The sequence below is a fragment of the Phragmites australis genome, chromosome 14 (genome assembly GCF_958298935.1).
Source record: "Phragmites australis chromosome 14, lpPhrAust1.1, whole genome shotgun sequence".
In the NCBI taxonomy this organism is placed as follows: Eukaryota; Viridiplantae; Streptophyta; class Magnoliopsida; order Poales; family Poaceae; genus Phragmites; species Phragmites australis.
The window spans coordinates 10,314,639-10,339,508 of NC_084934.1; the positions used below are offsets into that span (position 1 = coordinate 10,314,639).

General features: G+C 49.3%; 1 protein-coding gene across 1 annotated transcript in view; it reads right to left on the reverse strand.

Moving 5' to 3' along the window:
* Positions 1-17,583, reverse strand: part of LOC133890226 (uncharacterized) — a 36,202-nt gene extending 18,619 nt beyond the window's left edge. The window contains exon 1 of the mRNA XM_062330673.1: positions 17,416-17,583. Within this exon, the coding sequence (XP_062186657.1) occupies positions 17,416-17,583 (168 nt within the window). The remainder of the gene's footprint in view (positions 1-17,415) is intronic.
* Between the last annotated feature and the right edge of the window lie 7,287 nt (positions 17,584-24,870).

Here is a 24,870-nt window from a genome sequence, read left to right on the forward strand (position 1 = left end):
CAGTACCCGACACATGCAATGTATACATAAGCGTAGATAACATATTAAATTTTCAAGTAGACACGGTGCAATATGAACGATGCTTGCTTTGCTGCCCTGGATCCGAAAGGTGGGACGCCTCACGATCGCCCACGGCCTCCGGGATCGACGAATCGGCGTTCACTACAGAGAGCAACGCATGCAATGTAATGAGCATGTATGAAATGTGACCATGTAAGAAAAATATGCTCCACAATACATGACAACATTATTCCAAGATCGTACTGTCCAAACCAGAATTTTCCAAGTGGTCTCAAAAAGTTTGGAGTTCCTACGAATTAACTACGAATTTTACAAGCTATCAGCTATCAAGAAAGCCTGATAAACCGTGCTCGGGGGTGCCCGGGATGAACAGTACTCGTGGGTACCCGGGATAAACAGTACCGGGGGTGCTCGGGTGAACAGTACCCGGGGGTCCTCGGGATCGACCGTGCTCGGGTGCTCGGGGTGAACAGTACATGGTTGCTCGGTGAACAGTACAGGGGTGCTCGGGTAAACAGTACGGGGTGCTCGGGTGCTCGGGTGAACAGTACTAGGCGCTACAGTAAAATCAGCCTCGCGCAGCTCCAGAACAGCAGCCATTACAAAGGGAAAAACTGGGCTAAACTAACCTGGGAGTCTCTCTAAATCAAAAGTAAAAATGCCTAGAAGGGTGTACAGGGTTTAGACTTTGCTCAACCGCCTAACAACATGATTCCTAACTCAAATCCACATAAATCCTCGTTTGTTCCCAGACTGCAGAACTTTAAGAACTTTGCAACCCTAGTTCCAGATTCAAGATCTATCCAACCAAAAATGAGCATACTTGCCATGGGAGCCTAGCAGACTCACCCAAGGTCCTTTGCTGAGGTTGGCGACCGCCAGTTGAAGGAGGAAACGACGGAAAATGGCTTGGAGAAGAGAGGAAAAACTGCTGCTTCCTTGCTTCTCCCAAAGAACACCAAACAAGTTCAGAACTAGCTCGAATTCCTTCGGGGAAACTGAAAATGAATTGGATGGACGAGTAGTCCTTGAGCTGGTGGTCACGTGAGTACCACATACGTACCTTGATCTTGCTCCTAGAGGTAGGGATCCAAAAGGGGAAAAAGGGAGCCTAAGAGAGAGAGTGAGAGAGACAGCCAACTCCAACTTGCTTCCTCAAAAAGCCTTATATGGTGGAGTGGGTGAGGAGTACGTATGGGCAAGTTTGAGGGGAGAGAGAGCTGTTGCCCACTTATAGAGAGATATTTTCCACCCAGGTGGGCCCCATTTACCTAGAGGAAAGTCCAGACTTGCTTCCAGCTCCTTTATTTCTCTTAGTTTTTCCTTCTCCCACCTCATTGACTCAAAGTGAAGTGCTCCAGTGACCCAACTGGAACATGAAGCTGAAATTGCATGTTTTAGGATTAGAACACACAATTATGGATTTCGGGACGTGACATCCAACAAGCAGGACAATCCATTGCCAGCACCTAAGGGATGGAGGAATTGAGGGCCCTCGTGCTCCAAAGAGCTAAAAAGGCTGAGGCAAAGCAGAAAAAATTTCTTTGACGTCCGAGGGATGCAAAGCAGAGGTTGCAAGAGCTAGAAAAAGAGGTGCAAATCCTTCACTCGGGTACGCAAGGACTGCAAAAAGGGGTGCTCACCCTTCAGCAATGTGCAGAGGGTTCTGAAGCAAACATATCAGAACTACATGCTCTCTATGATGCCGAGAAAGCTTAAAACCAACACTTAAACGAAGTGTTGAGCGAGGAAAAGCAATTTTCTTGCGATTCTGTTTGGGAGAATGTAGATATTCTGGAGCTGAAGACAGTTAAAGCTAGCCAAGCTATTTTCCAAACTCTTGAAGACTTGGAAACTTCGGTCGTGGCCCCAACACTCGACCAAGTTGATTTGGGTGACCTCCTCGGATGGATCACCAAATCGATTGGAAGCCTTCAGAAAGAGGCTCACATTTATGGTGATTTTTGCGCTATGATCTCAGGCCTAAGCATTATCCAATCCTTGGACTTGACGGGCTGCAACAATCACAATGCTCTCCAAAGCGCTTCGTATTGCTACTTGCCGGAGATGTCTGGGGTGGTATCGAAGGCCTCCACCAGGGCCTTCACAAGCAACTTTTGGTGTGAACACAAGCATGCCCATGTCGTTCAGGAGGCGGAGTACAACCGCCGCAAAGTAAGTAACTCTTCGCTATACGTTAGTGTATTTTCATTATTTTTTTCAATTAGATCTGACTTGTTTTTGTTTAGGCTATTGAGAAGGCCGCTGATGCTACGACCATCGCAGGAAGTTCTACCCAGCCCACTTCAGTACCTACCTCTTCGCAAGCAACTGATGGTGCACAAAATGTAGGTCCGAAGCGCGAGCAAAGGGTTGTTTTGCACTCGAAACATTCAATATTATTCGTAATGTTATATATCTTAATTTCTTCTTTAAACATTTTGATACTCTCCGCTTCCTGCACAGGTCCTCCCTTCGGACTCTGTGCAGGTAACCGAAGATGTTGTTCGCATAAATATGATGCGGGACCACTTTTATGTGTCATGGGCTTGCTGGAAATCGAACCGTCATCGCCATCCTGACATAGAATTTGACCATTAGTCACGAGTGAACGCCAGAGTCTATGACACAAGGAATGCTAATTCTGAAGTGTCTTGGGAGTTGTTTCACCCTTCAGACTTAGAGATCTGAAGGGCCAAAAGGGAAACTCATAGAATAGAGTGCAGGGAATTTTCCCCTCCGATAGGGCTTCTCAAGCCAAAGCCTAAGCCAGTTGATGAAGTGTATGACACCACTTCGCTCTTGTATTTTTTCTATTGGCAACGACCACAGCCATCAGAAGTGATTACATCTGCTGAAGGTGACAGTGATCAGCCTATATTTTTGATAGACACTTCTTCGGATAGTTATATCTGTTCCCCACTAGATCCGACAAAACCTTTTTCCACAAGGCATGGTATTGCCTTTCAACTTGGGCACAACCACTTGTATAAAGATATTATAGATCCTGACATGGATGAATTTGCAGATTAATGTTTCTTATTCTTTGTTGTATTCTTCCACTAAGTCTCTAGTGTGCAATATTTGAGTAGTAGGGACATCCGACATCATCGTGCATGAAGTGTCAATTAAAAAAACACTGTCCCCCTGACTTCTAAGCTGGAAGGACCTTTGGCAGCAATGCGCGTGAATCATCAGTGGAAAAAATGCCGTCACCTCCCCCTACTTTTAAGCCATTAGGATCTTTAGCAGCAACGCACATGAAGCGTTGATGAAAAAAATGCCATCACCTCCCTGACTTTTAAGCCGGAAGGACCTTCGGTAGCAACAGGCGTGAAGCGTTGATGGAAAAAACGCCATCCCTCCAGACTATTAAATCGTAAGGACCTTTGGCAACAACGTAGTTGAGCGCTGCTACAACTCTGCCTTCACTCATAAATTTTGACTCGAAGATAAAAATCATATTGGCAGAAGTGTGTGTGTGTCTAAAGACTATTTCCCTTTTTCTTGTGCACTAGTCTCATTTCTAGTTTGAGTATTGCTTTAATTATTCATACTAAAGCATGTTGTCCCCACTATGGGTCTGGTGACACGAACTTTCTTTAATTCAAAACTGGAGGTGTGCTGCTTTTTATCTGAGATCTAGTGTTACCTTGCCGTTTATGCTTGAAGAACTTGCGCTTTGATGCATTGACATAACGTGTGTGTGGAAAGTAAAGCTTTAGAGCAAGGACATGCACTTTTAGCCCCCATCTTTCATTTCTAGTTAAGAGGTGTGATGCCTTTTTTAAAGTTGAGCAACACTTTTGCCTTTTTTTACTTCGGTGCATGGCTGGCACTCTTAGTCCCTGTCTTGTTTATGATCCGAAGACTTTAGTTTAGTCTTTGGAGCGAGGGCAGGCACTCCTAGCCCCCATCTTGTTTATGATCCAAAGACTTTCTTCAGAGCAAGGGCAAGCACTCTTAGCCCCATCTTGTTTATGATCCAAAGACTTTAGTTTAGTCTTTGGAGTGAGGGCAGTCACTCTTAGCCCCCATCTTTTGTTTTTAAGTAGAGAGGTGTGATGCCTTTTTTTAAGGATGAACAATACTTTGGCTTTTTCCTACAGGTAAGCGTCTGTCTTATAAGTCAAAGGGTGAGGTGTCAAGCACACGTTGACATTCCTGACCTTGACTTCTCCCTATCTAGCTTCGGCCCTCCATGTTCTGCCGATTTGTGTGCATCCTTCAAACGAAGGCTTGCAGCAGTTCGACAGTGAATTACGCACTAATTCTATCGAAGCATATGCTTTCTTAGGGGTAATTTCTTAAAATCACAAGTATTTACAAAGGTGATTGCCTTGTTAAAACCTTCACACCCCAATGAGGGGGTTCCCCTGTGAGGAAAAGAGTACATCACTTGTACATTGCTTGAATTGAAATACTAAAATTAAAAGTTCATGAAAGTAAATTTGTTATGAGGGCTTCGCCTATTACTACAAAGGTCCTTCCTGACATCTTTGATTACATAATACTTGCGAAGATTACCAAAAGCTTTGACTGTGGGAAAGTTATGAAGCAAATGGTATGGGCCTTTCTTGGTCAAGAGTTCAAAGAGGCTTGGGTCTTGCCACTTCTCTACCCATGAAGGAGAAGAGCTCCCACACACATGAAGGAGAACATGCCAATGATGTCAATACCCCACCGAGTCAAAGGCCAAATCAGTGGGATAAGTTGTATCTCTAACGAAGGTCTATCCAAACCCTTTGCCATATACTCACACTTCGCGTAGCTTCGGACCGTGGTCTCCGCATCAAAGATGGCCTTCGACTAATAGAATACTTGCCTGAATGCTTTCCATATGAGTGCTCGAGTGCCAATGTGTGATCCACACTGCCCTTCGTGTATTTCTTTATGTAAATCCTTCCCGTCTGACTGGGATATACAATGAAGCATCGATGCACAAACTCCCATCTTTTACAGGTCAGCTCCCACAATCTTGTAGTTTCTAGCTCTCTACATCATACGCTTCACCTCCACCTGATCTTCAGGTTGGTAATGACCACGAAGGTAAGCCATTATACAAGATTGCCAATCTACACTCTCAATCGCAATGACGCTATGTGCCACTTGCTGAGGGGCTTTGAGAGCTGGTATTTTTAAATTTTGATAAAAATAACATCTGCAAGAAACATTTGCTGTGCTATAGCTTTGGCGAGGTCATCATCCTTGAGATTATCATTCCTTGATATACTTTTGATAGTGAACCCCAATTGCTTTTCCACGTTTTGCATGGCTGCCATATACTTAGCGAGCTCCAGCTCCCTGGTCTAGAATGCTTTGTCAATCTAGCCTGCAACCACCTAGGAGTGTATCTTCACGAGTACCTTTCGCGCACCAAGAGCTCATGCTTTGCGAAGGCTGAGGAGAACTGCCTTGTACTCTGCATATTGTTTTTTGACTGAAAATCAAGTCTAGCCATGTACCATAACTTTAAGCCTGAAGGTGAAGATACAACTGTTGTTGCGCCAGCCCACGAAGCCCCCCATGCTCCGTCACAATATATGATCCACACTGGGTCTAATTGTGTTTCCTCTTGATCTTCGGCCTTTGGTGTACAGTCTACCAAAACTCCGCCAGGGCCTAAGATTTTACTGTCGTTCGCACTATGAAGGACAATGTAAAAGGTGCTATTTCGGTGGCCCATTTCCCAATTCTTCTCGTGGCTTCACGATTTTCGAACATGACACGAAGGGGAGTAGAGGTTGGCACCGTTATCTTGTGTGCCATGAAGTAATGCCAAAGCTTTCGCGACGCCATCACCATCATATGCCATTTTTTCATTTCAAAATAGAATCTCTTCAGCCCTACCAAAGCCTCTGAAACATAATGGATGGAAGCTGTTGCAACTTTTCATTGACTTACGTTTCTTGCACAAGTATTGCACTTACTTCCGAAGGAGAAGCCGCTATGTACAACAACAACTCGGCCTTCGGATTTGGGCTGGTCAGAGCTGTGAGCATTTTTCAGCTCATAGAAAGCATTTTGCTGCTCTATACTCCATCTGAAAGGGTCAGAGCCTTTGAGAATTTTGAAGAAATGCAGGCATCGCTCAGTAGATCTAGTAATAAACTGGCTAAGGGCTACTAACTTTCCAGCCAAGCGTTGTGCCTCTTTCCTTCTTTGCGGAGACCTCATGTCTAGTATTGCTTGTATCTTTTCTGGGTTTACCTTGATGCTCCTTTTTGACCCTAAAAAACCCAACAATCTCCCAGAGCGCACACCGAATGCACACTTTACTGGATTCAATTTTATTCCCACACTTCACAGATTGTTGAAGGTTTCCCAAAGGTCATCGAAGTGATTGTCTTCTTTGGTATTCTTGATAACTATGTCATCAACATACGTAGATACGTTTCTTCCCAACTGTGACTTCAGTACAATTTGGACCAACCTGGCAAAGGTAGCTTCGGCATTCCGAAGACCAAAGGCCATTCTCAAAAAACAATATATTCTGAAGGAGGTTTTGAAGCTTGTTTTTGTCTCATCCTTCTTCACCATCCAAACCTGATGGTATCCATAACATGCATCCAGAAAGCTCAACATTTCATAGCCAACTGCAGAGTCTACTAACTAATCAATTCGTGGCAAAGGAAAGTCATCCTTCGAACAAGGTTTGTTTAGGTCTGTGAAATCAACGCACATTCTCCATTTATCGTTGCTTTTCTTGACTAACACTGAGTTGGCCAGCCACTCAGAGTGTAGTACTTCACGTATGACCTCCACATCAAGCAACTTTTGCACCTCAGCCTTTGCTACATCTTATATTTCTTTTGAAGCCTTCCGAAGCCTTTGTTTCTTTGGCTTTGCGTTTGGGTCAACATTAAGTGTATGCTCAATAATATCTCTGTTGAAACCTTGCAAGTCCTTCGGCGACCATACAAAGATGTCTTCATTATTGCGAAGAAATTCTATCATCCTTCGCTCGGCCTCGTTGGTCATTTTGCTCATATGAGCATTACTCTATCTTGTCTATCCTGACACATCAACACTTTCTTGGCCTGCCTTCGGGCTTTCGGTACTCATTGTGTCTTTTGTAGGCCTTTGCCTTCTTGGGGCTTTGACATAGGATCTGCTATGATGTGAACATTGCGGCGACCCAGAGTGTATCCAACTTGAATTCAATGAGTTGCATGCAAATCTCCCAACACCGTTATGACACCCTCGGGATTGGGCATCTGCATGCACAAATAACCATTGTGTGGTATTGCACCGAACTTGTTTAAAACCCCTCTTCCAAATATGGCATTGTATGGATAGGTTATATATATGACATCAAAGGTAATATCTTCAATTTGAAAATTTGACCCTTCGCCAAATTATACTGATATCTGTACCTGACCCAAAGCATTGATTGTTTTTCCACCATAGCCTATTAATGGTGATCCAGTCTGCTGTAAGATACTTCGCTGCAGACCCATCCTGTCAAAAGCGTCAGCGAATATGATGTCTATGGAGCTGCCACCATCTATTAGGATCCTGTGGACTTCATTGCATGAAATGTTAGCAGCGAAAATGAAGGCATATGCATGTGGATATTCCAGGGCTCCCATATCTTCCTGAGAGAAGGTGATGGGGACATGAGACCACTTCGAATGGATGAAAGCGGGGCTTACACCGATGTGGTTCACCCTTCAAACATATTTTTTTCGCTTCCCCTTGGACTCGGTCTCCTGATTACCTTCACCAGTAATGGCCAACACCACATTCAATCCGTGTGTTACTGTGTTTACTGAACTGCTGGTTTCTAGGGGAGCTTCGATTGTAGGTATTGGCGGAGGGGGTGGAAGCAGTGCTTGAACAACTATTGATTGAGTATAGGTGTGACATGGTGGAGTCGAAGGTGTTGGCCCATGCGGTTGCACCGAAGTCATACAGCACCATTGAGGAGCAAATGCCAAAGGGTTTGGCCCATAAGCCTGGCCCTGTCCATGTTGATATTGCCACACATTGTCTAGCCTATATAGTGTGGCATGATGCACTACTCTTGCACGGTTGAAGGGTTGCTTCCCCCGGCCTTCCTACATAGCTACAATATGTGGATAACGTTTAGTTGTATGACTGACAACTTCGTCGTGTATTTTGTAGTACAATGTGCTTGGATCATGAGGTGCTCGTCCTCTGCGACCTCTACCACTTTGGCTGCCACGTACTGCACTGCCCTGAGCTTCGATGAGCTCTTGGGAGACGTCCTCAAGCCCAGGTTCTATCTGGTTGACCTCCTTTTGCTTCGGAGTATACCCATAGGACTCGTGTTTCTTCGGTTGCTTCGTCCTGTCTTTCGGTAGGTTAGCATTTGCGTCCTTGTTTGAGGGATGGGGCTCTGATGTTTTTGATGCTGCCATTTTTCTCTTCCTTCGATGATGGTCCACTTCGGACCTTGCATACTCCTCCATTTTGTTGAAGAGTTCATGGACACTTTGCTGCCTCTTGCATGTGAGCTTTCTTGCCAGTATCCCTCTTTTGATGCCCTGGATAGCGATATCAATGATCATGTCCTCGATCAAGCCCTTCTCTTGATAACGCACATATACAAAGCGCTGCATAAAGTCTTTCAGTTGCTCCATAGACTGCTGCTTAATTGTGAAGAGGTCGCCTGCTATGACCTTCTCAGCCTAGTTCCCTTGGAAATTATAGAAAAGGGCATCGCACAGTTGCTCCCATGAGTAAATGGACCCCGGAGGCAAAGCGCAGTATCATGATCTTGCTATTCCTTTTCCCTCCAACATGAAGGCATTTTCCAATGTTGTCATCTCCCCTAGTGGACTCGACTGCTGCTTCGAAGCTCATAACGAACTCCCTGTGGTCTGATTCTGAATCAAACATTACTACCATCAGTATCTTGAAACCCAGAGGCCAGGGTTAGTTTTGCAACCCAATGGAGAGAGGTGATTCTAGATCCCCTGCATGTGACCTATGCCGAAGTTCTTGCACAGGCCATGCTATAAACGCTAACGAAGGTGTGATGATGTTCCGTGTCTCTTCCCCCTCCCTACACAGCATGTTAATTTGTTCTTGCATTTGCTCTAGGGTTCTTCTGTCTTCGTCATCTTATCGACGATATTCAGCCACTTTTTGACTTGCTGCTAAGCTCTCTAGCATATGCCTCTTCTATGCAATTTTTTGCTCCATATCTTCTCCTTCTAGCCACACAACTCTTTCTGCTTTGGTTTCTTCATCTTCGTCTTCATATTCTTCTAGTTTCCAAAGTCACTATGCTCTTCAACATGAGGTGCCTTTCCTTCTGTTGCTACCGAAGCTTCGAGTCTAGTGCGAAGACAGGCCTCTATCCTTAGCATTGAAGTATTTGCATCTTCTTAGTGAAATGAGTCTTCGTGAACCCAACCATCCCCCTCGGCCAACATAGCCATATCATTTTCTTCTTCCTGAACTTCTTCGACCACCTTTGGCAAGGTGACAATTGTGTCTGCCAATGCCGAAGGGTTGGCAATGGTCGCACCACCCTCCTGAAGCTATGCGTGCTATGCCCCTGATGCATCAGTGGCTTTTGGCTTCTTGTTGACTAACATGTTTTTGGGTGGCATGTCTTCATAATGTATCCATCCCAATGGGCGATGCCAACTATTGGGAACTATCATAACCGAACAAGGTGGGCGACCTTCGGAACCTCATGGTGATTCGAAGGCTGAGAGGATGAACAGACAAAGTGGGGAACTGTACACTGCTATTAATGTCTCTCCCTCTTTTTTGGTTACAGTGCTGGCCTATTTATAGGCCGTACCTAACCACTCCCACTACAGTTTATAACATTACCTCTCTAACTGCCACATTCTCATAATATTCATGGGTAGTTCGACACTTTCCATAGCCCAACCAAAATATTTACAACTATGTCAGAAGAAAAAAAATTGCACGGTTCACCCGTTCTACTAAATAACTAAATTAATCTCATGTCACTGAACCCGTTCTACTAAATAACTAAATTAGTGTCATCCAAGTGACAGGCGATATTCACAAGAGTTTCTATTTCAGCAAATAAATCAACAGAAAAGAAATCTAGGGGTGAAACGAAAGTGCAAATGTATATCTAGATATCAAAAGATTATCAATTACAGGGTTGTTACATCTTGCTTGAACTGGGAATCTGAACAATGCCTACTTGTTGCTGCTTGCCTGCACGCCATAGGCATTTGTTATCATCCTTGACTCCTTATAATATGAACATAAAACTCTAGATAATCAAGTATGTATAAATGGCCGCATGTTAAATTATACAATGTAGTATAAACGATATAAGGAGACAATTATGAGCAAAGTAAGTCAATTTCACATGGAGAACTTTGCAAAAACTGCAACACAGGGAAAAGGAAGAGAACTGCCACTGCAATATGCAGACACTCATTTTTTTCATGGAAAAGGGATATATTACTCAAAACTGGAGGATATACAATTGTCATGAATTAGACGAGTTACAATGTTCTTCACTTGCCCTATCCAAGCCCCAATGGTACCACGGATACGAGTGTGATTTGCTAACTCATGAGTAACTACGTTTTGGCTTCGATAAACTTTTTCGATCTCTAGTTCTCTTTGTCTGCGAACAAAAGTTTCATCTCTGTTGGGGTTCGTTATTAAGGACCCCCGACGGCCCCTTGGCTTAACCAACTCAGCCTCTCAAAGGCTCGGCCTCCCAAAAGCTCGGTCTCTCAAAGCCTCCACCTCTCGAAGCCCCGACCTTCCAAAGTTCTGCCGTGCGAAAGCTCAGCCTCTCAAAGACTCGGTCTCCCGAAGCCCCGCCTCCCAAAGGCTCAGCCTCCCAAAGGCTCGGTCTCCTGAGGCCTCGGCCTCCAAAAGCCCCAGCTTTTCGGAGTCCTGCCTCCCGGAGGCTCAGCCTCCCAAAGGCTCAGTCTGCCGAAGCCTCAGCCTCCCACTGCCCAGGCCGGCTTCCCGGAGGCTACTGGGTGAGTCATCAGGCTTTAAGAAAGATCTGGTAAAAGGAAAGCACCAGTCGTACTTTGCCTGGGAGGAGGTGACCGGCATTAAATACCTAGGCTAGCAGACGCCGCTCTGACACCCCAGCATGATGGAGGCTGTCCTGACACCCCAGACAGTGCGGCGCTGGGCCGCAGTTGGCGACCGGCTCGCCTCCTTTAGGGGGCAGGCACAACAATAATTACCACGGTGGATATGTTTCTCCCCGATAGGGTAGAAGGTACTTATTCGGGATAAGACCCAGTAATTCAGTCAGATCCCGGATATTTGTACATTATGATAACTTGTATGCCAAGCTACGCACGACCCTATAAATAGGTGGCCATGGTCCTCTGGGCACGACCCTATAAATAGGTGGCCATGGTCCTCTGGGCAGGGGACGGGCAAGACAGCAAAAAAAGACACAAAGGTGAAAACACACCAAGTCACGAAGTGATACTCCTCCCAGAGCGATCCATTTTTTCTACCATCAATACATTTGTGGTGTTCCTACCTCTTAAACTTCGTCTCCAAGCTTGAGTCTCCTCCTTAGAAGAAACTCTCATCGTACTTGCTGGGGCAACACAAACCCTTGCTCCAACAGTGCGCTGTCAATGGGGACTCGAACACAGAAGTGCTAAGAGAGGTACGATGCCACCCAAGAAGAAGACCACCAAGGCCGCATCGGTGGCGTCATACCCCACAGTCACGCCTGCGCGGCAGTCCAGCTGGCTATACGCAGGCGATGCCAACAATGGCCCCCAGCTGGGGGGAACGGGAACCTTACAGCCACCATCGACCCAACCATAACTACAGCTGCGGGCGACACCGAACGGTTCTCTACCCCGGAGACCCAGTAGTAGCAAGGTGAAGCCCCCGCTGCGCCCCTAGGGGCTGCGGCCGACGCTACCACCAAAAACACGATTTCGCCTGAGCGGCAATCACGCTTGGTGGCACTCCTGGCCTAAATGGAGGAACTACGGACGGCCCTGCGGGCCGAACAGCACGCTGCCCACACCTTCGCCGCCGCTCCTGGGACGGCCGGTGCGGTCTCGACCCAAGCTCCACGAACAGACAAACCCCTCGGCGCAAGGACCCAGGCTGTTCGGTCCCCGGAGCCTCAGGGCCAGCGTCGTGAGGACCCCCTGCAAGACCATAACTCTCCCCTACGGGCCGACCTGCAGGCCATGCCCTTCCCAGAAGGTTTTAAGACCCCAAAGTTGCCCAAGTTTAAAGGCGATTCGGACCCCGACTAGTTCGCCCGATCGTACGCCCTAGCCATAGAGGCCAACGGGGGCGGACCGGCCACCATGGTTAAATGCTTCCCCCTTTCCCTAGAAGGGGTGGCCATACGCTGGTTCTGAGTGCTAGACCCTGGCACCATTCACACCTGGTCCCAACTCCGAGACCTCTTCTATAGCAACTTCCAGGGCACCTTCATCAAACTAGTAACCTTCGGCAACCTGTTCACTATCATACAGGGACCAGACGAAACCCTCCGGGACTACTTTCGAAGGTTCTCCCAGACCAAAGCCTAGATTAGGGGCATATCGGACTCTTCGGTCATTAGCGCTGCAACCCAGGGCTGAACTGACGCCCAATATGCACGGTAGAAGTCCTCATGAGCAAGTTCGAGGAATATGCGTGGGCGGAGGAGGAAAAAATTCACCGGAGGCACTCACAAGCTAGCGAGGCTTCCCGTGGAGAGACCGCACTCTCAGGCCAGATCGTCACAAACCCCTGATCCCCCAGCAAAGAGGAGCTTCGAGGAGGCCCTTACCGTTGGGTCCCAAAGGGTGGGGCAATGACAACGCCGAAATGTTAGCAATATCAGCCTAAGCTGCGGGGCTCCGAAACAAAGCCAGCCCGGGGGACGCGGCCGGGGATGCTCTGGAGACCTCCCGGAGCGAAGCCACGCCCTAAACAAGCGTTCTGAGGAAGAATCCTAGTGCACTCTACACGGCGTAGGACGAGGACATAATACCGACAACTACCAAACCCTCACCACCTTTCGAGAGGAGTACCTCGGGAGGCACGCGGCCTTCGCCTCAACTGATGGGGCCCCCAAGGGGCGGTCCGAAGATCGCAGGACATCGACCAACCGACGGGTCGACCATCTGGCCCTGCAGAATCCTCCACAGCTGGCCCTACCTTCACCACCATAGTCTCCCTAGAGCGGTACAGTGACGAAGAGGCGTGGGGCAAATAGATCATCCTCGCTATTACCGACGGAGGGAGCTCCAGTTGCACTTCGAAACAACTGCAGGGAGACTACGCACGCGGGGTACACCACATCGGAGTGACTAGCATCCATCAACAAGCCCCCGACTGGGTTGACACCCCCGTGATGTTCACCGTTGATGACTCCGAAGGGGTAAAATTGTAACACCCTGATTTTCAGATTTCTCAAATTTCTAAAATTTTCTAAGATTGTTGAATAGCTTCACTAGTAGAATAGGTTTAAAATCTATTTTCTTAACCAATCAATCAATATAGGGTATTATTTTGTGTGCATTGCATGCTGAGTTTTGTTAGGAGCCAGGTAAATGCATTAGAGTTCTTTTTCTTTTCTTTCTCTTTGGTGTTTTGAGTGAAAAAGATTTTGAAAAGGTTTTTTACAAAACTCACTAGTGAATAAGTTAAGGATCTTAATGGTTGAAATTCAAAATCTTTGAATTCATCATTTATTCAATCCTTGATCGTACCTGTTCCTTCTCTAGATCAATTCAAATCTTATCCAAATCCTTGTTTAAAGCCAATCTCTCATCTTTCTCAAATTCTACCCAAATCCAAATTCAAATTCCTTATCTACTCCTATTCTTGTTCAACCTTATTTTTCGTTTCTTTTAAATTCACTCCAAACTTCAAGACCAAGATTTCGACAACACTGAGCAGCATTGGGTAAAAGGCAAGTGTCCTTGATCATCTTGAACCTATGATTTAAACTGGTTTGTTTTACAAAATTGCATGCAGTGTCTGTCAATATGATGGGTAGTTACCTATATTAGGGTTTTCCCTAGATTTTTCCTTATCATCCCTTGGAACCTATATGGTTTATGGTTAGGAATTTTTGTTGGGTAGATTGCCTAGCCATGCTTTTGGGATATTGGAAAGTCTCATAATCTTGATTAATGAACATATGCAACAATGGTGGTTAACTTGTTAATGGTCTAGCAACATGGAACCTTAGGCCTTGAGCAAAGTGGTTTTCATAGTTGTCATGGTTATGTTATTGGTTTAGTGTTTGCTCAAGTAACCTAACTAAGGACCGGTTCGTGGAGCGACAACCCAAGAAGTATCGTACCAACCACGAGACCTGGTATGGGACAGGCCTGGCCTATTAATTAGTGCGTGCCAAATGGAAGAGTGGATGTGTGGGGACGACAAAGGCCAGAACCATTTAGATAGTGGTATGAGATGTATAGTGGAAGGGAAGGGTGAAAACTTTCCAGAGCTACAAGGCGCAAAAGGGGCTTTTGGGTGGTGTGAATGCCACTTTGACGGCGGTGAAACCTAGTGGGCATGCACATACTGGATGAAACTTTGTAACGGCTTTGAAGTGACTTTTCGGGCGACACACCACTGGCGTGTGTTAAGTGTCTAGCTAACACGGCAACATGGAAATCACGACTTGTGGGGAAAGCTGGACTACCTCTGCAGAGTGTAAAGCTGTTATAACAGCCGTGCTCACGGTTATGAGAGATTTGGATCCTCACATGATTAGTGGGTTGTGATTATGGGTTGTGGTTATGGTTCTGGTACAGGGAGTACTAGATGGTTGTGGTTATAGTTTTGGTACATGGAGTACTAGATGGTTGTGGGTTTGGTTATAGTACAGGGAGTACTAAACGGTTATGGTATGCAAGGTGGGGAGCCTTGTATGCTGGGTGTTGGATTGTATGGGTTACATTCACTTAATAATTGTTTAATACTTTTGAGTCCAAATATGTTTTTATTACTTGCATTTACGCAAAATACCATTTGTTAGCCTATTCTTGATATAAGCCTGCATATCATTATCTTTCCCACACTTGCTGAGCGCGTTGTGTGCTCACACTTGCTATTTTCCCTATGCCAGGCAACATGTGTGCTGCTGCTCAGTGAGTGAAGATGTTGAAGACTATCAAGATGAGGTTGTGACGTTCTAGGCACGTGTCTCCCGGCCGGTTGCCTGCGGTGTTGTTGGGCACCAGTGCTTCTATTCCGCTGCAGATATCTTCATAGAAGACAATATATGTCAATTATTGTAAGAGTTTAACGTTTATTTAATAAAAGTATTGCTTTTGTTACTTCACCTGTGACGTCCTTATATGTGTTGAACATCCTGGGCACACATAAGCCGCATCTAGTTTTGGCCGTTAAAACCGGATGTGACAAAAAATTCCCCACTCTGATGCCCTGGTCATCTCAGCCAACATCGCCGAAGTCGAGGTCCGAAGAATACTGGTCAACGGAGGCAGCTCGGTGGACCTCCTATTCGTGCATGCCTTCGACCAGCTCTGAATTCCACGAAGCCAGCTCTCACCAAGCAGTAGACCCCTCCAGGGATTCAATGGGCACCCCCTCAATGCCCTAGGACAGATAGAACTCCCGATAATCTTCAGCGAGGGCTCTGCATCACGACCTGAGGTCATCACCTTTGACGTTGTGGACGTACCATACACCTACAAATGCCATCCTGGGACGGGGAACTCTGAGCAGATTCAGAGCTGTACCCCATCAAAATTACCTCTGCCTGAAGATGCCTGGACCCCAGGGGCTAATAACCGTTCACGGCGACCAAGACCTAGCTAGGCGCATCGAGTATGGGCACCCTGCTCCGCTCCCCAGTCACTATATCAACGCTATGACACAGGAGGACTCGAAGGACCCTCCATCAGTGCATCCCGGGCACCGCTGCCCTCCAAGGCCACAACCGGAGGTGGACATAAAGCTAGTCCCCATACACCAAGACCAACATGACCGGACCATCCAAATAGGGGTAGACCTCACCTCCGGGCAAGAAGCCCAACTTCTGGCCATCTTGCAGAGTCATCGTGACACCATCGCATGGTCCCCGCAGGACCTTCCTGGAGTCGACCGCAGCATCATTAACCACTCGCTTCAGGTTGACCCGAAGGCAAGGCCCATACGTCAGGGGCTTTGCAAGCTCTCTCCAGAGCGGGCAGAAGCCGCAAAGGAAGAAGTCCAGAAGATATAGAAAGTTGGTGTTATCTGAGAGGTCATCCACTCCGATTGGCTCTCCAACATCGTCAAACACAGCAGAAAATGGCGTATGTGCATCAATTTCACATCATTAAACAAAGTATGCCCTCGAGATCTATACCCCCTTCCTCCGCATCGACCAGCTAGTGGATTCCACAGCTGGTTGCGAAATGCTGAGCTTCCTTGATGCCTACTCAGGGTACCACCAGGTGTTGATGGCAACGGAGGATGAGAACAAGACCAGCTTCATTACCTCCTTCGGAGTGTACTGCTACGTCCGGATGCCCTTCGATCTTCGGAACGCTACGGTTACCTTCTCTCGCCTAGTACACAAGGTGTTGTAGCAGCAGTTGGGCTGCAACATTGAGGCCTACGTGGATGATATCATGGTAAAAAGCCAACTAGAAGTCAACCATGTTGCCAACCTGCAAGAAACATTCAACAGCCTTCGGGCCGCTAGCGTGCAGTTGAACCCAGAAAAATGCGTATTTGGCACTAGGGGTGGAAAGATGCTAGGATATCTCGTGTCCCGAAGAGGCATCGAGGCCAATCCAGGCAAGATTCGTGCCATCACAGAAATGTTGCCTCCCACCATTCGGAAAGAAGTACAATGCCTAGCCGGTTGCCTCACGACCCTCAGCCGCTTCCTTGCAAAATCTGCTGAGGGGCTCCGAGCCATTTAGTTGGACGACAGACTGCCAGGCGGCATTTGAGACCCTAAAGGCACACCTTTCCCACCTCAAAACACTTGCGATGCCCCTCCTCGGCGAAGGACTACTCCTACACCTATCCGTCTCTACATCCACCGTCAGCGCCACCCTGGTACGGGAGGACAAAAGTAACGATAGCTCCACTCAAAGGGCTCTATACTACATCTCGGAGGCCTTAGCCGGGGCCAAGGTACGCTACACTGAGCTCAAAAAAATAGCCTACGCCCTGCTAATGGCCTCACGCAAGCTCCGACACTACTTCCTTGCCTACGACATCACTGTCCCAACCTCGTACCCACTTGGCGACATGTTTCGCAACCGGAAGGCGACGAGACGCATCAGTAAGTGGGTGGTAGATTTATTCCCCTTCGTGGTAAGGTTTGTGGCCCGCACCGCCATCAAATCCCAAATTTTGGTAGACTTCATCGCTGAATGGACCCCGACACCCACCAAACCCACCACTACACCCACCAAAGACATATGAACCATCTACACTAACAGAACATACTGCTCCATGGGCGCTGAAGCCGGCGCGGTCCTCATCTCTCCCACAGGCCAGCAGGTCCAATACGCTGTTCGCCTCAATTTCAAGACGACCAACAAGAACTTCAAAGTTTGACATCTGGACATGACAACATACCTCGAGGCCATTTGCAAGGCCGAGGCACACTTCCATGGCATATCAATACAAATCATACTGTAGGTGGATAGCAGTCAGGCAGACGCAGCCACGGGTAAAGACCCACCGATAGGCAGCTTCCTCGAGACCCTTGACCAGCCGACCGCCAGAGCTCTTGACGAGACAGCCGCCGCCATCCCCCCCCCCCATTGAAGCCGCAGACTGGAGGGCCCCCATCCTATCCTTCCTGAGAGGAACAGAAGAACCAGACAACCCAGTTGCACTCCATTGCATCCAGCATTACGCCAGGGTCTACCATCTCATAAATGGTGCCCTTTACAAGACAGGTATCTGCGCTCCCCTCCTTCGCTGCATTACTAAACAAGAAGGAGCCGACCTCCTCCATGAAATACACGAAGGCCTATGAGACAATCATCTGGCGCCTCGTGCCCTAGCCAGTAAGGCACTTTGCCAGGGGCTCCATTGGCCTACGATCATGTCCGATGCGGAAGAACTCGTCCACACCTGCCAAGGATACCAATGGATGGGACGCCGAAGCCACTGACCTCCAACTCCCTTGCAACCAATCGCCCCTGTCTAGCCCTAGCTCGTTGGGGTATGGACCTCATCGGTCCATTTCCCCGTGCCAAAGGCAACCTTCAGTACACAGTGGTAGCATTGGAGTACTTCTCCAAATAGGTCAAGGCCGAACCCCTCACTGCAATCACGTCAAAAAATGTCTAGAAATTCTTCGGGAAGAACATAATCTGCCACTTCGATGTCCCACAACAGCTCACGGTGGATATTGGCACACAATTCGACTCCGGTCCTTTTAGACAATTCTGCGATAACCTCAGCATCAAATTATGCTTCGCGGCAGTTTGACACCCTCAGTCCAATGGAGCCGTCAAAAGGGCCAACGACAACATCCTCTCTGGTCTAAATTGCCACCTCGTCGGCTTAGCTCGAGGCCCATGGGTCAAGGAACTTCCCAAGGTTTTGTGGTCCCTCCGCACCACTGTCACATGGGCCACCGGGTTCACACCCTTCCGCCTCCTGTATGGAGACGAGGCCATGACCCCCACCGAGGTCAAGGGCTGCTCACTCAGGGTACAACTTCCACAAACTGACGGAGAAAGGGAGCTCTCCCTCGACCTTACCAAAGGCACGTGGCTCCATGCCATTCAGAACCTCGATCACTACATCAAGAAAACTAAGGCTTGGTATGATCCAAGGGTTGCATCGCGAAACTTCAAACCCGGCAAACTAGTGCTTTGACACGCCCTAGCCCCAGGAAAGCTATGCAACAAATGGGAAGGCTCATACCTGGTCCTCAAGTCTAACAGGCCCGGCTCCTACCGCCTGGCCGATACAGAAGGGACCCCCGTCGAACATAGTTGGAATGCGGAGACCCTCAGCAAGTACAATGTGTAGAGAGCCCTAGGCTTAGTCCTCTCCAAAGATACCCATAAAAAAGAGAGACCCTCCAGCATCTTGAACGCATAAGCCTCCGGGCTGGATAGGCATTCCGTCCACCACCTTTAAGGTCTCGCCAACCTACGTGGCGGATAGGCAAAGACTGCTCCAGCATCTTGAAGGCATAAGCCTCCGTGCTGGATAGGCATTCCGTCCACCATCTTTAAGGTCTCGCTAACATACGTGGCGGATAGGCAAAGACCTCTCCAGCATCTTGAAGGCATAAGCCTCCGTGCTGGAAAGGCATTCCGTCCGCCATCTTTAAGGTCTAGCTAACCTACGTGGCGGATAGGTAAATACCACTCCAGCATCTTGAAGACCTAAGTCTCCGTACTAGACAGGCATTCCGTCCGTCATCCTTTGGGCCTAGCAAACCTAAAATGGCGGATAGGCAAATACCGCTCTATCATCTTGAAGGTAGTGCCTTCATACCGGACATGCACAACACCCTCCATCATTTCTAAGGCCTGGCCGGCCTAACATGGCAAAGGGATAAACACCCCGGCAGAGGCACGACTAAAAGTCTCGATGCCAAAATCACCCGACCCTTCCGATATCCTGAAAACATAAAAACTCCAAGCTCCCCACTCCCACCTACTGCAACGCAATGCCCCTCGAAATCGCGCACCCCGTGGACGCTAAGCAGCCGTAGGATGCGAAGGGGGCTAGGATAAGGGGCACAGACGAAGTGTCAATGCGATCAATCATAAAAAGAGAGAGAAAAAGAAACAAAAACAACACGCTAACACAACGCAAGTTGGACATACATAACATACAAAGAGCCTTTTCATATAGCTAACCGTTGTACATCGAATTTATGCCCAGCAAACTTGCTAGCTTGCTACGCCTGCCTATACCACTACGGGAAGATGAGGGTGCCTGACCGCCACGCCTCCCAGAAGTACCGTGGGACCTGGAGAGTCGTCCCCGACAACTGCGCACAGGAGGCCGACACAAGCCCCCTCCGCGAGCAGAGCTACTGCCCAAAACGGAGACTCAGCCTCGGGAAGACGAAGGATTCGTCGGGAAAGGATACGAGTCGAAGGCCGAGAAGTCCAGCTCTTCCTCCTCCTGCCCCTCCGGTAAGTCCTCCACGGCTTCTACCTCCTCCACCTTCACCTTGCCCAAGATAGACTCAAGAATTTCCGAGGGCACTCTTCCGTTAGAACCCCGGGGAAGGACGAAGCGTTGTAAGAAACGTGAGCCGGTAACCTCCCGGGCTATGTGGGCCGCACACCAGTCATCCCTTGCAACAAAATATACATCTGGAGCGGACACTGGGGGATCCTCTGGCTCGACCTTGACCAAGACATTAGCGGCTACCTGCAGATCAATACACCCCTCGGAATCGCGGGGCATAATGAAATGACTCCACCGATGAACGAATGGAGTATCCCCTGACGCTCCGGACGCACTCGATCCCTCCCCAGAGGCACTATCCAAGTTACGCACAAGGCCTCCTCTGGCCTCGGGCCGCCATACCTATACATGCAGATCGGACTCCAGTTAAAACTCAAAGGCACAAGCATTCCAGAAACAACACAGGCAAACCACAAGAAGACAGGCGCGGTTCCATCAAATAAAGAAAAGATTATATACATGAAGCATAAGGGGGTAGTCAACATGCTAAAACTTGACCCCCTGGGAAAGAAAAGAAAACAAAAGATAGCTCGCGGCAGAGCGACACCTCTTGGGCATCCACGCATGGCTCCGACAGGGCAACAACGCCAGACAAAGAACCTCCAAAGGGCTGCGAAGTGCCCGTAGATTCCGGGTGAGGGACTGGACCTCCCAACGAAGGACTCGGGCGAAGGCCACTCGGAGTCCCCTGACCGGCCATGTAGTGCAACGTCACAGTCCGACCATGCTACGCAAATCTCCGCCGGAGGTGCATCTGGCCGGAAAGCCTCGACCATGGAGTCCGACACCTGCTGCTCCAGTGCTTCGAGGGGACCAACCCCCGCCTAGTGCAACAGGGTCAGCTGAAGCGCAGCAGCCACACGAGCGTTGGACCTCGCATAGACCTCCGCGGCCCTAACCATAACCTTCATGGTGGACCAAAGCCAGAAGAGCGGCATAACAGACGCATCTGAGTCAGAGGGCAGTGGCGGGCACCATGCCCCATGGACACTCAAGGCATCAGAGGTAATTCAGGCCAAGTCCGACACAAGTACCATTAACTGCTAGCACTCCGAACGCAGTGCCCCTTCCAATGCTCGAGCCTCCTCCAGCTCCCGCCACATATTTACCACTACTGCCCGAAGGGTGTCAACATCGCCCTCGGTGGACACACGGGCTGCATTGGCCACATCGGCAACCTCCCTTGCCTCCCGGAGGTCTTCGGCAACTTTCGGGCCTCTTCCAAGGCCTGGCGATGGCCCTCAACCTCGTCACGAGCTGCAGCAAAAGCCTGACGCCCTCCACCTCCTAGCACCCTCGTCAAAATTACTTTCTACAAGGCACCACAGATGAGGGAAAAAGATAGAATGAGCTACTCGGGACCCAACACCAGACTCGGCAAATCATAACCAATACTACCGACCTGAAGGGCCGCCGCTACCAACCATGCCTCCAGCTTCTCCAAAGGACGCTGGGCCAATGATCGCTTGACCTATCCACTCCAGAGAAGGGAGGAGGCCGCAGTGAAGGCCCTTCATGCCTCGCTGCATGAAGTCATCCAGGGTCAAGACCTCGAGGCCAGGGCTCCCCTCAACTGCTCAAAAGGGACCCTCGACGGAGGGCACAGTGCCTCTAGCACTAGCCGCCATGGGTAGGTCACCAGCTGGCTCTGGCTCGGGGCCCCACAGAAACGATTTCACATCCCCCGGGACAGCCTTCATAGACCCCTCCGAAGGAGTCCCCGATCCCTGCTGGGCCTCGGGGTTGGAGTCAAGGATGAATCCACCTCGAGGATCGCTACAAAAATAGAAACACAAATCAAGATCCTGGTGCACAACCAAAACAGGATATGGCTAACGAAGAAAATCACACCTAGTTCCTCTGAACCTCTTACAGGAGGGCTCGTAACGTCCTCAACGTTCGAGCTGATGATACCAAAATCGTAGTCCACAGAGGCCATGCCTCTCCATCGGCTCTAGCCATGACCCACAATATCCGGGGAGGCCTGGCCCTTCCCGCGGTCATCACCACCACCCTGGCCCTCACCTCCAGACTGGTCGCTCATGCTCCCAACCCACCTCAGGCACTTCTTGCAAACGAGGGGCACCTCCGATGACTCGAACGATGAACTGGTATGCGAGCCTCCAGAGGTGGAAGGCCGCTGGGCCTGGAGCGTCCTCACATGGATTGGTGGGCCTGCACGCGCTCGTTTTCCAGCAGCCCTAGGCTCTGGAGGATTCCGCCATGCCGAAGCGCCCACGCTGAGGTAAAAGCAGACACGGTTGTACCACTCTCGGCTCTGTGCCAGGGCCACTTGCCACTCCCGCTCTGCGAGAGTAGGGGGCCCAGGATCACCTCTGCGATCTCTGTCACGCGCTTCAGCGGGAGGCAACTCTCTGGAAGAAAAAAGACGGCTCACATCGGCAGATCAAAAACCAAACTACAAGAGGAACTCACTAGCACTGACGGGCAGGCTAAAGTACACCTTTGGCCACTCTTCCACACCTTGCTCAAAGACATAGTTTCATCCCATTTGAAGGGGCCGAACACACAACATGGTGAACTCCTCCATGAGGTCACACATGCTCATCTTTTCGACCACTCTCCAGAGAAGGGCCAGCCGTGAGGCGAACTGGTCGTCCGTAACCCCCGTCTTCGGTTTTGAAACATGCGCAATATCCCAGTTTGTGGAACGAAGGGGTGATGCAGGGCCGATGTTGTAGTAGAACCACCACTGCAACCAGTCGGTATACCACCGACCAGTAATGGCCTTCGCCGGGAAGGCATCGCGATACTGCGGCCGTATTTGGAAGTTGACGCTTCCGAAGCTAAGGGGCATCTTTCGTTCCCTCGACCTTGATCAGCTTCGGCTAGCAGCTGGCATAGTGGAGGGCCGCAAAGAAATCCTCCCTCCCTTCGCACCCCTCCGCCCGCATGGCCCACTCAAAGGTGGCCAGGTGAGCAATGGCATTGGCATGGAGCTGCGGAAGCTCCACGTAGAAGTGGCGGAGCACCTCCTCGAGCAGCGGCACCGAGGGAAACCCAGGCCCGCCTTGAAGAAGGCCACAACCTCATGGGCCAGAGGCTTCGGGATCTCCTTGCCTAGCGGAGGCCGAGCGACAGCTCTGGAGGGAATCTTCCCATCCCTAACCATCCGGTCGAGTTCCTCGTCACCGATGACAGACACCCCCAGCACGGTGATTTGCTAGGAGTGACTTTTGCTGGCACGCCGGAGCTCCACTCCTAGTGGCGGCCCCATCAGTGATGCCACCTGAGGGTCCCCCGCCGCGACTACTCCGGCAATCTCCCTCACCACCCGAGTTCCGAATTCACTCAGGGTACTCAAGCTAGCCATACGAACCACAGGAGGATGGTGAAAGGTGCTAGATTACGAGAGAGAGAAGAGTAGGGATCAAAGGACGACCTACGCCAGACAAGAGAAGCAATATTTGGACCATGAGCCATCAACCACAAGCCAGGGACCGCCGGAGGCCCTAGTCCAAAGGAATAGTGGGCCCGACCACTCCGCTGGCCACCCTCACGAGGGGCTACTATTGGGGGTTGTTATTAAGGACCCCCGACGGCCCCTTAGCTTAACCAGCCCAGCCTCCCAAAGGTTTGGCCTCCCAAAGTCTCGGCCTCTCGAAGCCTCCGCCTCCTGAAGCACCGGCCTTCCGGAGTCCTGCCTCCCGAAGGCTCAGCCTCTCAAAGGCTCGGTCTCCTGAACCCTCAACCTCCCAAAGCACCAGCCTTCCAAAGTCCCGCCTCCCGAAGGCTCAGCCTCCCAAAGGCTCGGTCTCCTGAGGCCTCGGCCTCCCGAAGCCCCAGCCTTTCGGAGTCCTTCCTCCTAGAGGCTCAGCCTCCCAAAGGCTCGATCTCCCGAAGCCTCGGCCTCCAAGTGCCCAGGCCGGCTTCCCAGAGGCTACTGGGTGAGTCATCAAGCCTCAAGAAAGATCTACCAAAAGGGAAGCACCGGTCATACTTTGCCTATGAGGAGGTGACCGGCATTAAATACCTAGGCTAGCGGACACCTCTTTGACACCTTGGCATGATGGAGGCTGTCCTGACACCCCTGACTATGCGGCACTGGGCCGCAGTTGGCGATCGGATCGCCCCCTTCAGGGGGCAGGCACCACGATAATTACCATGATGGATATTTATCTCCCCGATAGGGTAGAAGTTAGTTATCTGGGATAAGGCCCAGTAATTCGGTCAGATCCCGGATATTTGTACATTATGATAACTTGTATGCCAGGCTACGCACGGCCCTATAAATAGGAGGCCACGGTCCTCTGGGCAGGGGATAGGCAAGACAACAAAAAATACACAAAGGTGAAAACACACCAAGTCACATTGTGATACTCTCCTAGAGCAATCCATTTTTTTCAATCATCAATACATTCATGGTGTTCCTTCCTCTTAAACTTCATCTGCAAGCTTGAGTCTCCTCCTTAGAAGAAACTCTCGCTGTACTTGTTGGGGCAAGACAAACTCTTGCTCCAACAATCTCCATAACCACATGGGCAAGGGTTGAGCGGTCTTCTTCACAAGTTGTTGCTAGATGAATAACAGTAGTACAATCACTTTCCACAATTATCTCCAAATTTGTAAACAAAATCAATGAAGAAGACATGAATGAGGTGGAGCTTGGAAGCATTTTATACGACCTTAAGGCTACTGATGAGGACATCATTACTTCAGATATGATCAACATTTATAATAATCCTCAAAACATATAGGGGAAATTAT